The sequence below is a fragment of the Oenanthe melanoleuca genome, chromosome 7, assembly GCF_029582105.1.
Source record: "Oenanthe melanoleuca isolate GR-GAL-2019-014 chromosome 7, OMel1.0, whole genome shotgun sequence".
NCBI classification, from domain to species: domain Eukaryota; kingdom Metazoa; phylum Chordata; class Aves; order Passeriformes; family Muscicapidae; genus Oenanthe; species Oenanthe melanoleuca.
Window position 1 is genome coordinate 16,380,675 of NC_079341.1, and position 14,745 is coordinate 16,395,419.

General features: G+C 36.2%; 1 protein-coding gene across 4 annotated transcripts in view; it reads left to right on the forward strand.

Annotated features, from left to right (window-relative positions):
- The window catches only part of ATF2 (activating transcription factor 2), a 41,989-nt gene extending 32,666 nt beyond the window's left edge, over positions 1-9,323 (forward strand). For all 4 annotated transcript variants that reach the window (XM_056496838.1, XM_056496840.1, XM_056496839.1 and 1 more), the window contains 2 exons: positions 3,162-3,267; positions 6,673-9,323. In XM_056496838.1, the coding sequence (XP_056352813.1) occupies positions 3,162-3,267; positions 6,673-6,899 (333 nt within the window). In that variant the 3' untranslated portion in view covers positions 6,900-9,323. The remainder of the gene's footprint in view (positions 1-3,161; positions 3,268-6,672) is intronic.
- Positions 9,324-14,745: the final 5,422 nt, after the last annotated feature.

Sequence of the window (14,745 nt, forward strand, 5' to 3'; positions counted from 1 at the left end):
TCTACCTATGAGAACTCGCCTCTCATGCTGTTTGGTATAGAAAACATCACAATTTGATCAACAGGAAAGTAGGGCATGTTGAGGTTATCATTATCATGTAATCAAAATTACAGTGTATCAGTCATCATATTCATGTCTTTAACAATACTCAGCATCCCAGACCCTGAAATGTACAAGATTCCTGCCTAAGCACACATCATGAAATGGTTTCCTGTGTTCCAAGAATCATGGTACTCTGCACAAGCATTAGTTAAATTTCTTGCAGATATGTATTCTTCTCAAAGCTGTTCACAGTATCATTTAATGCACAGTCCTCAATGAAGTCCATTAATTACATAATTATATGTAGCACTGTAGCTTAAATAATCAAAGAAGGGAGTGACGAAGAATGAGAAAAATCATCTGTAATTCAGTTCTTTAGTGAAAGTAATGTTTGGTATAATGTGAACTGCTTTTCACATTTACATATCAAGTTTTAGAACATAAAAATCATGTAAGTACCATAAACAAAAGGTTTCCAAGTGTTAATTCAGTAATAGTGAATTCAAGAGAGATTTTCTTAAAGTCTACCAAAAGCAAAATTGTTGACTGTAAAGAACAGAATAACTTGAAAAGAAAATTTGATACCAGAGAAATAATTACACTGTACTTTATGTGAAGACATTAATCAACCCTGTATTTCCGTAATAATAACTTGACAGGCTAACACCACTGATCAGCAGAGTGGGCAGTAATGGCCTATGATTACTTACTTTATATTTAATAGAAAATGTAATAATTTTTAATAAGTTTTAACTTTTTAATAAGTTTTGCCTTAATGCAGTTCTTACTGGTAATACATAAATGGCAACCATAGATTGCCTTTCTGTGACATTCCCCATCCCTGTGTCTAGCAGACAGAACTCTGTTCTAGTGTCAAGAGCGATGTGTGCATTGTATGTAGTACTGTTGGCACAAGTGTTCTTGTCATGGAATATACAGCTACCATATTGTTCTAGAGATTACCTTAGTCTCTTTTATATGGGAATGCTGATCCATGGTTTTCAAGTTTGCTTTAATGTAAAATAATGTACTTGCCTTTTGTATTTATGCTAGCAGCTGTTTTAATATTTTTAAGACAGCTGACATTGATCTTTAAACTGTCTTATAGACATGTTTCATAAACATATAATCTTACTTCCAGAGATGAGCAGCAACTTCATACTTACATGAGCTGTTTGTATATAAAATTCTTCCTTAAAATGTGGAAGACAAGATAGAAAATTTCTGCAAACTTTTTCCTGATTGCCAGAGTTCCTTTGAACTAACAGAACTGTATTTCATAGTCTTGGACACTGTTGCTTCTGTAGGTTATCAAGTGTCTCAAAACTACATCAGTGTGATTTTTTTTCTACCCAACCTGTGTCAATTCTGTTCATCTGCCTGCGTGGTATCAAGATTTGTGGCTCCTCAGTAAATTACATGGTGAACTAAGGGCAGACAGAGCTGGAGGCAGTAGTCCTGTGCTTTCTTAACAGCCTAAGGTTTCAGGACATGTAGTGCCACCTGGTAGAGAATTTTTGGAGTTTTTGGTTGGGTTTCTTTTGTTGCAAACCTTTTTGTTTGCAGTCATGTCTTTCTTTCATTATAAATGTCTGTGAAGTCAGATTTTTGGCATCTTTCAGCTTTTGTTTTTATTAAGAAGTTTCCAAAGGGTATTCTACACATAAAAGGACTGACTAGAAAAGGAGACCTTAAGAGGATTTTGCAGGTATAAAGGCTTGAAATTTGTTGTCTTCTAGATGGAGAGAGAAGACACAAAACAGCAGTCTTCTTCAAGCAGTCTGATATTTTAGTTACTTTGTGTAATTAAACCTAGTAAGTTCTGTTCTGGAAGAATTGTTTTCTTTTGGAATGCTTTAACTTGTAATTCATCTCATCTCTGACTGCATTGCCTTATTTTTTGCTTGCAAGTAAATAGGTTTATTTTCTTGTAGTTTATTTTGCAGATAATTTCAGATGCAATCCAGTTTTCCTCTATTGTTTTTTTTTTTAACTTGCTCTTAGGTGCATAAGCCTAAGCATTTACTAAATAATTATGTCACAAGTGTGGTATATTACAATAATATGCAAAGGTTCTTATACTTGAAGTAACTTCAAGTGTTAATAGAAAAGATTTAGATTCAAAATAAAATAACCCATGAAAAACACATATTGTGTCCAGATATGGGGATCACAAAGCATTACAGATAATTTGATTCATAAATATTTTTCTACTCTACAAAATAAAAATGGGTCTATCAAAATGCCATATCATTCTTAATTTGGATTGTCACGTGTAACGCAGTAACCTCATGTCTAGACACCACGCTGCTTTCCAGGGAAGGTAAGTGTTGCTGTCCTCCAGTTTACAAATGGGGAAGGTGAAGCACAAAGTAGTGAAATGACCTTGCTGAAGGTCAGCCAGCAGTGGAAAGGCACAGTCTGGAAATGAAGCCAGGCACTGGATTGTGCAGGTGCTGCCTCTTCGATTGCACTCTGCTTTAGCGACACAAGCTGGCATCTCCGGATTTTGTCATCATTAACAATGATTCCTTCAGAGAACATGTTTATGTATGGCTGCCAAAATAAGAATCAGTCTGGAGATCAACCAATGTTTGCTACATTATTTTACAGTACATAAGATTTTCTTTTTTGAAGTCCAAATATAAATAGAGTCACTAAAAAATTATTCTGCATTGGCTTTTTGAATTTTATTTTATATTTTTCCCTTTTTTAATGTTGGCTGTGACATCTAGTAAAATGTGTGTAGCTAAATGTAGGTTTACTATGATTAGAATTCATCACAAAACCTTCCAGAAGAGTCTCATAGCAGCTGGATCATGTGAATGAGACTATATGTAGACTCTGCATCTGCAAACTGAATAACTTAAGTTCTATTTTTTTAAAAAAGATTCAAGCATTTCCCAGTTAATATAACAAAGCTAGCCAAGTTTCAGCTAATATTTGCATTTTCTAAGACAAAATAAATATATACATATTTGCAAAATATACTGAATGGAAACTTACTGTATTTCAGCCACCCCTAAATGAACAACTGAAAATCCTGTAAAACTTAATGCTTACCTTCAAAACGTGTGTAGTTTGAGCCTGGTAAAGTACATAACTTTCTTTTCCTTTAGAACGAAGTCACCCTGCTGAGAAATGAAGTGGCACAGCTGAAACAGCTTCTTCTGGCTCATAAAGATTGCCCTGTAACTGCCATGCAGAAGAAATCTGGCTATCATAGTGAGTAATGTTCCATTACCTGTAGCCTGAGGCTGCATCAATGAAATACTGCCAAAATGCACTGAATGAGCATTAAAATTGAGAAGTGCAGTTCTAATATTACATATATTGCATTAAAGATCTTTTTTATATCATCTTGAAGTTATTGGAAGACAGGAATTAATACATGATATTTAAAAATACATGTTTAAGTCAAAATGGAATTGTTGCATAACATTGGAAGGTTTATGTTGGTTTGATGAATGTATATGATAATTACCATTTAAGGACTAGCGATTGCTGCACTTGCTTTGGAAAATATAATTAAAGTATTAAGAGAGCACATGATAAACAATTTTTTATACTTTATCGCAGCCTAATACAGTGAAAGGTCCTTGTGGGTGTTTTCCCTTCATTGTAATGAGATTTCAGTAGAGGTGCTATAACAGCTGTCCTCATTTACCATAACATTCAGGATCAGCCAAGCCATTAAAATAATCAGATGCAGGTTCATGGCTCCTACTGTACAATGTCTTCTAGATTGTTTTGATATCCACATTAAGTGACTGTTTTTCTATGGAGAGGGTGTTTTTAAAAACAGTTCTAATATTGAGGGGAATAGTGACACTGTCAATACCAATATTTTCTAATCCATATTTTTATTTTAAGTTGTTCTATTGACTTTTCATCCTTCCAGCATTTTAAAGGTTAATTATGCTTTCCTGACTTGTAGCTTCCTTTTTGGCTGTGATACACAGTGCCAGAACCAGCTGCTGCTGCTGTAGAATAAATGGCCAATTTTGTCCATTGTACACAAATTTGTTACAAATAACTGAGCTGGGAATGCATTAGGCAACATTCATAATATATAACCCACAGCTTTCGTTTTTATGATTTAGTGATATTTCAAGATATTTGTAAATGTGAAGATTGTTTCTGCCATATGTAGCCACTTCATTTTAATTTGCCAGTGTCAGTAATTCAGGAGAATAAAGGAACATTTTGTACTGCATGCAAACAGATCCTCAGGTGCTTGCGATAAAACTTAATAGCCACCATCTTTACTTGTAGTCATTGTAAGCAATTTCATCAGAATGGGCAATATTTTTTAATTTAAAAGATTCAGGAGATTTAGCAACTCTGTATTGCCATATATATTTAGAATACTGATTTTGTCAGTTTTGAGCTTATAAATCTTGGTCCTTTGATCTCCAGTCATTTTGACAAGACAGAAAATAGCATCTTGGAGTAAATTGGAACAGTATAGAAATACGTTTGGGATTTATATAAACAATGATTGCTGCAGGGATGAGGCCATTATGGCTCCCATCTGACAGAACAACATAATTTCATACAGAAGCTACTAGGGGATAGCATTATGCATGCAAGGTTTTTAACAAAAAAAAAACCCCAAAAAACAAAACACTGTAGGTTTCTTGAATTTTGATGTTTGAGGATTCGTGTTCCTGAATTGGGATGTAAAATATTTCATTTTAAGTTATAAACTGTCAAAGTGATTCCATGCCAAGGATTTCTTTGTTGAAGGATTAGTGAATGGCCTGTCTAGTAGTGCTTGTTTTCAGCCCTCAGTAAAGGACTATAATGCTTCTGATTTAGTGAAGAATACAAAATGGATCAGACCTAAAAGAAAAAGAAATTGAAGATCCCAGCTTAAAGAGCTCCTGTAGTGCTGAATATTGTGCACTGCATAGTCCACATTTTAACAGCCAAGTCCACAATTTGATTTCATATATTGTGTTCTTAAACAGGAAAAAATAATCTGTCCCTTGGCCCTTACTTTTACATATCTTTTAAGATCTTTTGTATTTCTCAGGCACATTTTTTTCTCAGCCCTTTCTTCTCAAATTGTTTCTTTATTTCGAGTCTTGTGCCTGCTTCAAAAGAGCAGGACCCTTCAGGACAGAGAAACCAGAAAAATGTATAGTGTACTTCGAGTCAGCCTCAAAAACGCTCAGCCAGCTTAAACTTTCTTAGAGGCAGTCAATAGCAGAACAGTTGTTCTCAAGCTTTGAAGAGAAATTTTTTCTTAGAATGCATAGGGCTATTCAAAGATCTTTGTATTGGAGTCTTGACTTGCTAAGTTAGTAAATTTTCTTTCTAGCATGTCATAAAAACCTCAGTAAAACATAAACTTGAATTCATTATTGGTTTTTGACACTTAATGTTCCTTTTAGTTGCTGCTGTTAGCCTGGCTTTCTGTGGAAATGATGACATGATAGCACAGCATTAATTGTCTCCTCATTTTAGTGCTAACCTTTCCCATCATTTCTCTGAGACACTTCTGAACTTGTGGGCCAATCTCAAGCAAATCTGAAAGGGGTTGCAAAGACAGGACTAGAGAAGATCGAGCTTGGTTCTATTGCTTTGTCCCAAGCAATAGTTCATGCCTGCTTCTGGCTATGTTTGTATCACAATAGTCAGTAGTAGTTTTAAAAAGACTTCCAATATTCCACATGGGTACTGGTTTTGGTCAGTTTATAAAACCGGTGTGAAAAGTATTTGCAAACATTTAAGTAGCACAAAGTGATACAAAAAAGTTATAATGAAATTCTACATTAATATTTTTAATTTTGAGTGAAAAACAGTAGGATAGTTTTCTGTTCTTAATTTTTCAGTTTCGAACTCAGCTTTTAGTTTGGCAGTGTTTGCGTAATACCTTGGCTAACTTCTGCAGCTCTGAAAAAAAGGATGATTTTAGCATGATTAGAATGTCTATGCAAGATGGACATTTTAAATCATTATCATTTTGGAAATTCTAGTTTTGCTCAGTGACAACTTTCTTTAACCTGCTTACCCTCTGTCATGGGAAAAAATGATGCAATTCTGTGGCTAATTCACTTTGGTTTTGTGGAGAACACCTGAAATACTCCAAAAGTATTTTTAAAACCAGTTTTAACAATTTTAAAAACCTGTTGAGAGGCATTTGTAAAGTTAGAGAACTTCATTCTGTTAAAAGAATGGGGCCTGAAAACTTATGTAAATATTGTCCAGCAAATATAGCAGTGTAAGTAATATTTTTTCAGATGTCTTATTCATGATCACAAATATTTATTACTGAGTGTAGGATTATTCTTGTTTGATTACTAAGCAGACACAATAAATAGCATTTTTTAGTCTGTGAATAATGCTTACTGATGTGGACATGCATCATTAGAATTAGGCATAGTACCACTGGCTGATTTACTAGGCAGGAAATTTTAATCATGGCTTTGAAGATGTGAAAATTATCTAATTTCCTGAATAGTCTCTACTGCAGTCCGGTTTTTCTGCTTACCAAGTAGTATTTTCTTTTAAAAACTGGAAAAGAGCTTGTTTTGCAGTTGTGCAGCAGGGATTTGGGGGGGCTGCTGTCAGCGGGATGAGGAGGCGTGCCCTCCAGGCCAGTAACGCCGTGTTGTGGTTCAGCCGCAGACAAGGACGACAGCTCGGAGGACATCTCGGTGCCCAGCAGCCCGCACGCGGAGGCGATCCAGCACAGCTCCGTCAGCACCTCCAACGGCGTCAGCTCCACCTCCAAGGCCGAGGCCGTGGCCACCTCGGTGCTCACGCAGATGGCGGACCAGAGCACGGAGCCCGTGCTGGCGCAGATCGTGCTGGCGCCTCCCTCCCAGGCACAGCCGTCGGGAAGTTGATTAAAAACTTGCGGCGCAGCGGTTCCTTAGATACGCATCTGTGACTTTAAAGGGAAACCAACAACACACCAGTCTCCATCTAGGAGAAATTGTAGCTTCAAATTATTGATTTTTAAAAATCCAACTTAAATTTGGCTTTAACGATTGGCAGGTGGAGAAAAGACAGAACACCAGTTCTAGTCTCTTTGCAAAAGACTTTTTTTTTTAAGTATTAGTTTTACTAGTTATTTTTTGTGCTTAATGTGTAAAGTGTGTGTACAGTACGATGTGGTTTATTTCATTTTTAATTTGGTATTATTTTAACAAACATTGGGGTGAATTACTGAAGGTCATCCCCAAGACTGTGATAGGAATATTATGTGACATTTTTATACCAAAGTTCTGCATAGTCCCTATTGACTTTGTAAAGCTAGCAAGGTCATAAAGCACTAGGCAAGAGAGACAGTAACAGTAAATTTGCTTTTAGTCTTTTTGCCTTTTTGTTGTTTTGCACATTATGAGAGGAAGAACATTGGAAGAAAAACGTTTGGGTTTTTTATGTATAGCATTTTGGTTGGCTTTTAACTGTTGGGGTTTTTAATTTGTTTAATAGGGCCAGTACAGTATATGAGATACAGTACTTATGCACATACCAATCCTAGATGAGGATCATTACTAAATAGATTTGATTTTTTTTTTTTAATTGATATCAGGTGGGTTTTTTCCCACTCCAACACTTGATTCTGGTGGGAGGAGAGCTTTAATTCTCCAGTCAGAATAGATATCTATAACCACCCCTTGTTGCAAGGCTGAAACCAGTAAGCATATTGTAAAATACAGGGTTATCAGATATGGAATACTTGGTATTCCAAAGTAAGTTGATATTTTGTGGATTTTTGAGTCGCAGACTAAGGAGTTTACTCATGGTTTTGGATGCCAGAAAAGCCTAAAATCCTTCTTCAGACAACTCGACTTTTTTTTGTCATTGTCTTGTATTTGCAAGCTAACTTGTACTTAATTCTTGTGTAAGCACTGTCATCTTTTAGTAGCAAAAATTTTGATACCTTTCTTGTGGAAAAAAAAAAAAATCAGTATCTACCGTATCTTGGAAACAATGTAATTATAATGTGGTGTGTGTGGTGTGTGTGTGAGAATGGTTCAGTAGTTAATGCCAGCAGTCTTTTGCTTGAATGTTTAAAGATGCCTTCAATGTGATGCTGGCTGATAGGTGATTGCAGTTTTAAAATGTTATTTACTGTGCGAACTTGGATAACTAACATTCCATGATGTAGTTTGTTTCTGATGAGATGATTGTAGGTACACTTTTTCTCATTATCCAATCATCTGTAGGATATTGAGTTTTTTAAATGTGCCATTATCTATTTTGATTCTGTACTCATGTTCAAAATACAGTACAATATTTTACAATAGATTAAGTTGTTTTAAAAAAAGTAGATGTGTGCTTTCAGGTCGGAAAACTTTGTATAATAGCAAAAACAGATGCATAGTAGCAACTGGCAGTAAAACAGGATTCCATTATGTATATAACAAAGATTTAATGCATTTATAATGGGTTGTGTAGCTCATTTGCTCTTCCTTCTCCACACTATACCATGCGTTTTTAAGTGTCAGTGCCATCAAATTTCTATTTGGTTCAGTTTTAAATCTAAAAATGTAATTGATCCACAGGAAAATATAATTTCTGCAATATATATACAACCATACTGTAATGAAAACTGGACAAAGAAGTATCTAAGTCATATATGTATCATTGCAGGGCTTTAAGCATGAAAATATTAGGGATTCTAAATATTTTGTATTTTAAAACTGAGAAAGTTGTGTTGATAACCTCATGTGTTTAAAAGTCTTACTTTCCCAATTTCAAGATAAAAAGCTGTAACAGTTACTGAACGTTTCCAGGATGGTTAAATACAATGGACCTCTTGCGAGAAAGAAATGAATTGCAAAGGCACAAAATACGAATTCTGCAAGAAAGCTCTACAGTCACTTTTCATTGTAGTTTTGGTGGACTAGATGCTGCCTCATTGATTATGCTATAATTTGCTCTCCTAAACACCAAGGCTTTTAAATCATATAAGTGGAGTTTTTTTTATAACAAAACTGTTGCGCTTGTAAAATAAGTCTACATAAGTGTATAGGAGATGTGTAAACAGTTAATTTAACAGTGGGGCTGGAAAAAGAACCATTAAAATCTGTGTTCAGCAAATAGAGAAAAGGTATTAGCCGTACTACCATGGATTCCGTTTTGAGACGTTGTCACACTACTTCTGTACTTAGCACTCTGGGTCTTTACATTTGACATGTTTCACAAACTGTACTGTTTTCTTTTATGTGCAGTTTGCATGAGTAAATCATCAAAGAGAATAAAATCTATCTTTAAGTTATGTTCCTATTTTAATGAAATTATAACTGTTCTAAAAGGCAGCACTGTCTTCAGACTTATTTCTTCATCCTTGCAATTATCAGCTTTTTTCTGGAAGTCATTACTGTAATGTCAAAGTAATGTTATGTAAACGAGAACACGTATGTTTCTTGAGAAAATAAGTCAAATACCATTGCTCTGCAGCTGAGCTCCAGCAGCTCCTGAGGAACAAGCATTGTATCATTAGTTCCAGGACCCCAAGGTAATCCGCAGATAAATGAGTTCATAAACATAGCTTGGTGATCCCAGATGTTGCTCAGCCATTCCTGGTTGCCCTGAGTTTCACAGCAAAAGCACAGTGTGTAATCAGAATTTCCACCTAACTTCCAGTCATTTTAATCTTATTTCAGTATACATGAAGCCAGAAATAACAGCTGTAATCAAATGAATGGCTCACAGTTGTGTTGTCAGAGGTTCAGAAAAAATCATGCCCTCATTCCTGATATTTAGAGTAGTAAAAATCATTTGAGCTTATTTATGGATGTTGGAAACGTATGGAATGGCACATTCTGTTATCATTTTAAAAGCTCCCCAATACAGAGGTTTTGGAGGAAACAAAAGGGTAAAATTGCTGTGTGTGTGCATTTGTTCCATGTATGGACCAAACAAAGTGAAGCTGCACACAACCCAGTATGAGAAAAATGTGTGAGGCCTCCTTGCTTCATTCTGTTCTTTTTCTGAGTTGTGCTTGTGACTCCAAGGGAACAAAAGGCTGTATACCAGGAGTACTTGGGATAAGGGGTGTGAGGGCTGGAGAACCAACCCACTTCTTAATGTCTGTCTTGTAAAAAGACTCAGGTTTATATCTTAACTAGTCAGTCTAAGTAAGGGTTTTTTTCTGTTTATAATGGTAAGAGAGGCTGGGCAAAGGAAGATACTGCACCAAGAAAAGGAGATGACAGAAGTGCTTTTAGCTACCTGAATTACAGGAGTAATTTGCTTAGAGACAGACACAAACATTTTAATTGGTCATCATAAATGATAATGAGGAGAAAGCATAGTGAAATTAAGTGCATCCTAATAAAGGAAGGTGTGTTAAATTATACTGAAGGAAACTTGAGCAGTGCTTCTTGACATGATTAATACACTCATGACAATGTGTCTAATGAAGGCTGTTTGCATTTATATGCTGCCTGTTGCTTCTCTCAGTAGAGACATAATTGGAACTGTGCTCATTTACACTGCAGAACAGTCAGTGTAAGATTGGCTTGCAGTAGACTTTACATTTGTTTTTAACCATTGTATCAAAAGTAACACAGGTATGATTTATTTAACTATGTTGTGTAACACTGTGTAGGGTTGGTTTGGACAATTTTATCATGAAATTTTCAAATTGGTACTTCTTTCAATTTTAGGGTTTAATGTGACCTTTTTTTTCCCTCCCTTCCTTTATGGAATGTGGGATCATGACCTTTCTTTTTCTTTACTTTGTTCCTCTTCAAAATATTTTTCTTTGTGTGATGAGCCCCAGAAAGCACTTATATATTCAGTGTGGAATTCTTTTCTTTTTCATATTGCTTCCTTCTTGGATGTGTTGACCCCTACAGTAAACTTCCATTTCTAGAAGTTGGAAGTCAGAAAAGGAATTTCTACACACTCTGTACCTTGTCTTTAGCTAAAATAGATAGGAGAAGTTTATGTTATCTTGATATTTACATCTTCCTAAGCTAAGATACATCATAAGATACGTATTTAGGTGTGGAAGGACTTCTGAGTGTCACAAAATATTTCATTACAGATGCTGTGCACTACTAATGAGTGCAGGTTGTATGCTGATGGCTTCATAACTCTGCAAATTGCAAACCTCTCCAAAAAAGGAGTTTTTAACTTTCTAAGTGTGAGGTGAGTTATCATCTATTCACATGGCTGTCAGTAGAACAAGAAGACACATAAACTTGATCCAGTTTCTGTAATTACTGTATTTTAACCCTTGCTCAAAATCTTTTTCCCTCCTCTATTACCATTTTCTATAATTATGTGTATTGTTATAAGCACTTTATCCTACTCATTTTTTGGGGGAAGAGGAGGAGCAGGAGGTTTTTAGATAAACTGCCTGTAACTTAATCAGGGATGAATTGTTAATCAGAAAAGTGTTGTAAAATCATTATGCAAGGACCTTATTATTTTTAATCTATAGGTAAAGGAATAGTAGCTTAAGCTGCATAGACTGACTAGAAATGATAACAAGCATAGAAGGTGCAGAACAGCTTGAAGCAAAGAAAAGGAGTCGTTCTTCTAGGAATTCTTTGGTTTTCATACCAGTAACAGGAACACAGCAAGGCAGAGAGTGGGAAGTATTTGCAACCACCCAGGGCAGCAGAGCCTGGTGATACTCAGTTTGCAATTAAGGAGCTTGAAGGAGAGTACTCTGGCTTAGGGGGGAGTGTCAGTGCTGGGCTGGGATGAGCTTCAGGGATGAGGACACTGCCAGGGAGAGCTTTCAGAGAAACAGGATTGCAGGTGGCCATGCTTCCCTCACCTCACTCTTGCCTGTGGCTATCTCAATGCATCAGAGTACAAACAGGAGCTATTACAACTCCATTTCCCACCATCTGTGCCCAGGTGGATGGAATGTGCTGGAAGCTGGTCTGATGGCTGTGTTCAGCTACCCAAAAGATGAAAGTTAAGGTCTATTTCCTACTGCCTAAAATGTGCTTTTGTTTTGCTGCAAGCTAGTGCTGGTCCATGAATAGTATTTCCCTCCCTTTAGCTGAATCACTTGTTCTACATCATTATGGGAGGCAAAAATACTGCCTTTGAGAAACAACTGGGCTGCATTTTATTAACTGAATGATTTCAAAAAACTTACTCATTTGCTTATGTTTATAAAGAAGATGGGAAAACATATCTGTCCTACATATGGTATTCTAATCAGGAGAAAAAGGAGATGAGCAGGGAGAGAAGGAGCCCTCTGCCTTAGCAGCAAACAAAATAAACTGCCCTGAATAAACTGAGAAAACGAAACTGAGGGGGAAAACGTCTGCACCAAGAAAGTGCTGCATTTCACTGCTCAATTATAGCAGCCCTTGCCTCTGACACAAAGATGTATTCTGTGAAGATCTGTTACTTCCAGATGTTTACAGTGATGTTGGAAATGTTTTGACCTCGTGAGGTAAGTAGTATAAACATCCTGTTATTCATAATGCTGTGTTGAGAAAGATGCTCTTAAAGGTGATATAATGTATAGTACAGTCATCCTGGCTGCCTGTAAAATGCCAAGAGACTTTATAGTCAGACTGGCTATGATTTGAAAACAAGCAAAAAGCTAATATTTCAGTTTTCTTGTTTTCTGTCCTTTTTCTCAGCAGAGTTGCTGCAGAGCGCTAATGAATTTTGCTGGAAAAAAATAACATATAATCCTTGTAAATACCAAAGAGATGCTGTATATTTCACTGAATGACATTTTGAGCACTTGCTCATTTTTTTGACTATTTAGTATTCTTAAGCTGTTAAGTTTGCAAGTTATGACTTCAATATATGTATGAATATGTAAACCATTTCTTAATCCTGTATCTAACTATTTACTTTTTAGAGTCCTGATTGTAACAGGGCTTTTTTCTTCTCTGGATTATGCAGCACTCTCTTGAACGCTGTGTGGGAAGGTTGCTGGCCATAGAGCCTTGAGCTCTGTTCCCAGTCACCTTACAACCAGAATGCTGTTTCTGAGTTGATAGCAGGGTTATATTTGTCACATATGGCACATCATTTGCTTCTTGGGATGGAAACACATTATATTTTAAGTAGCAGTTTATTATATAAATTGTGTACTTCTGCTTGTTACACAGGTCTGGCAAGAAAGAAGCTCATTATCTTTATCCGCTCTTGCAATTTCATGTCTAGTTTAGGTTTTGTTGTTGTTACCACAATTGGATCAGGGCACACACCCCTCCTTTATGGAACTGTACTTTATAATGTGTCAGGCACTTAGGCATGTTCTTGAGGGTGCGTAATTCCTTCAGGTTTTGTTTGTTGAAGAAAATGTCACCCCTTTGTCAGAGTTGTTACAAACTTTCACAGATTGAAAACTTTCAGTTTGACATGTCTACTGATTTATTCTAGTCCAGTTTTTGTTGCTAGAGAATAGTACTAAGGTAAATTTAAACTACAAAAAAGTGCAGGTATATAATTACTAAAATAACATAAAGCTGTATCAAGTGTTGCAGCACACAATTTCTCAAAGTATTTGACTTAAAGCAGCTTTTCTGCGTTAACTACTTCAAAGAAGCTAGTGCTTGTTTTATGAAGAGGTGAGGATTAATTTTATCTTATTGAAGTAAAGTTTCTTCTATAATGACTCTTTTCCAGGCAGGTATGAGAGCAGGATCTGATTTAGCCATTGCTAATGACCATCAATGCTTCTGTCACTAAGCATAATTTACTCAAAGAAAATTTGAGCAGTGCATCATCATGTACAGTCTCCTTACTCCTGCTGCAGAGTAAGGGAAATACTCCTGCTTGGTTTAATCTGGCACAGAGGTTTACAGATGCCAAACAATATTGTGTTAAACAATGCCACCTACGTGTCACACACGTGTCACACTTCATTGCACCTCTGGGTATGATACGTTGTACCCTGCACAGATTAAAAACTTATATAATGACAGCTTGTACAAGCTGCAACTAAAATGAAACACAGAAAAATATAATATTAATAAGTGAATATTATTAAATTATTATTTCATAATAAGAAAACTGTAATGGCTCTCTTCCTGAATGGAAACTATTTTTTATGCTGCAATCTGTTTTAAGGATTTATCCAAAAATAACACAGGAAATACTGTATATAGTTACTGGAGCAAGGCATTTCTGGCAGATTTCCATGGCATGCTCAAGGTCTGTGACCTGGCCTACATTTGTCTTTAATTTAAAGTGTGGAAGAGCTTTTTGGTAAGTGCTGACAACACTCAAACCCCTACCTACTGAGCAGAGGGTAAGCTATAGTTAAATAAAAGAGATTTATCAATCTGCAAATGAACTATCTTCTGTTAGTAATGTTTTGCTTATACAAGACAATGGATAATAAATTATTAACCGAATGAAGTCATTCAATTTTGCACTGTTTCCTGCTTTGTGTAACAATCCCAAATCCATGAGTTTCTAATTTCTCAGGAGTAAAATGCCATCTAGTGGTAACTGCTGGATATTTTGAGCAAATACTTTTTTTATATTGACATCAAGTTTTCACATTCTTTTCCTTGGTATTCTACACTTTACAGTACATTAAGGTTTTAGAGAAGAAGATGAAGAGTTTGAGGGAAGGTACAATCCCCCCAAGTTGGGCCAGCAGTGGCAGGGACACCACGCTGCCCAGCTACTTGGGAGCTCTTTTTCTGCCTCTGCAGCTGGCCCAAGGTCAGGGAGGTTCCCCCTGCCGAGGGAAAGGGTTGGATAAAGTTTCCTACCTAGTTGGTAGCCACACGTTTC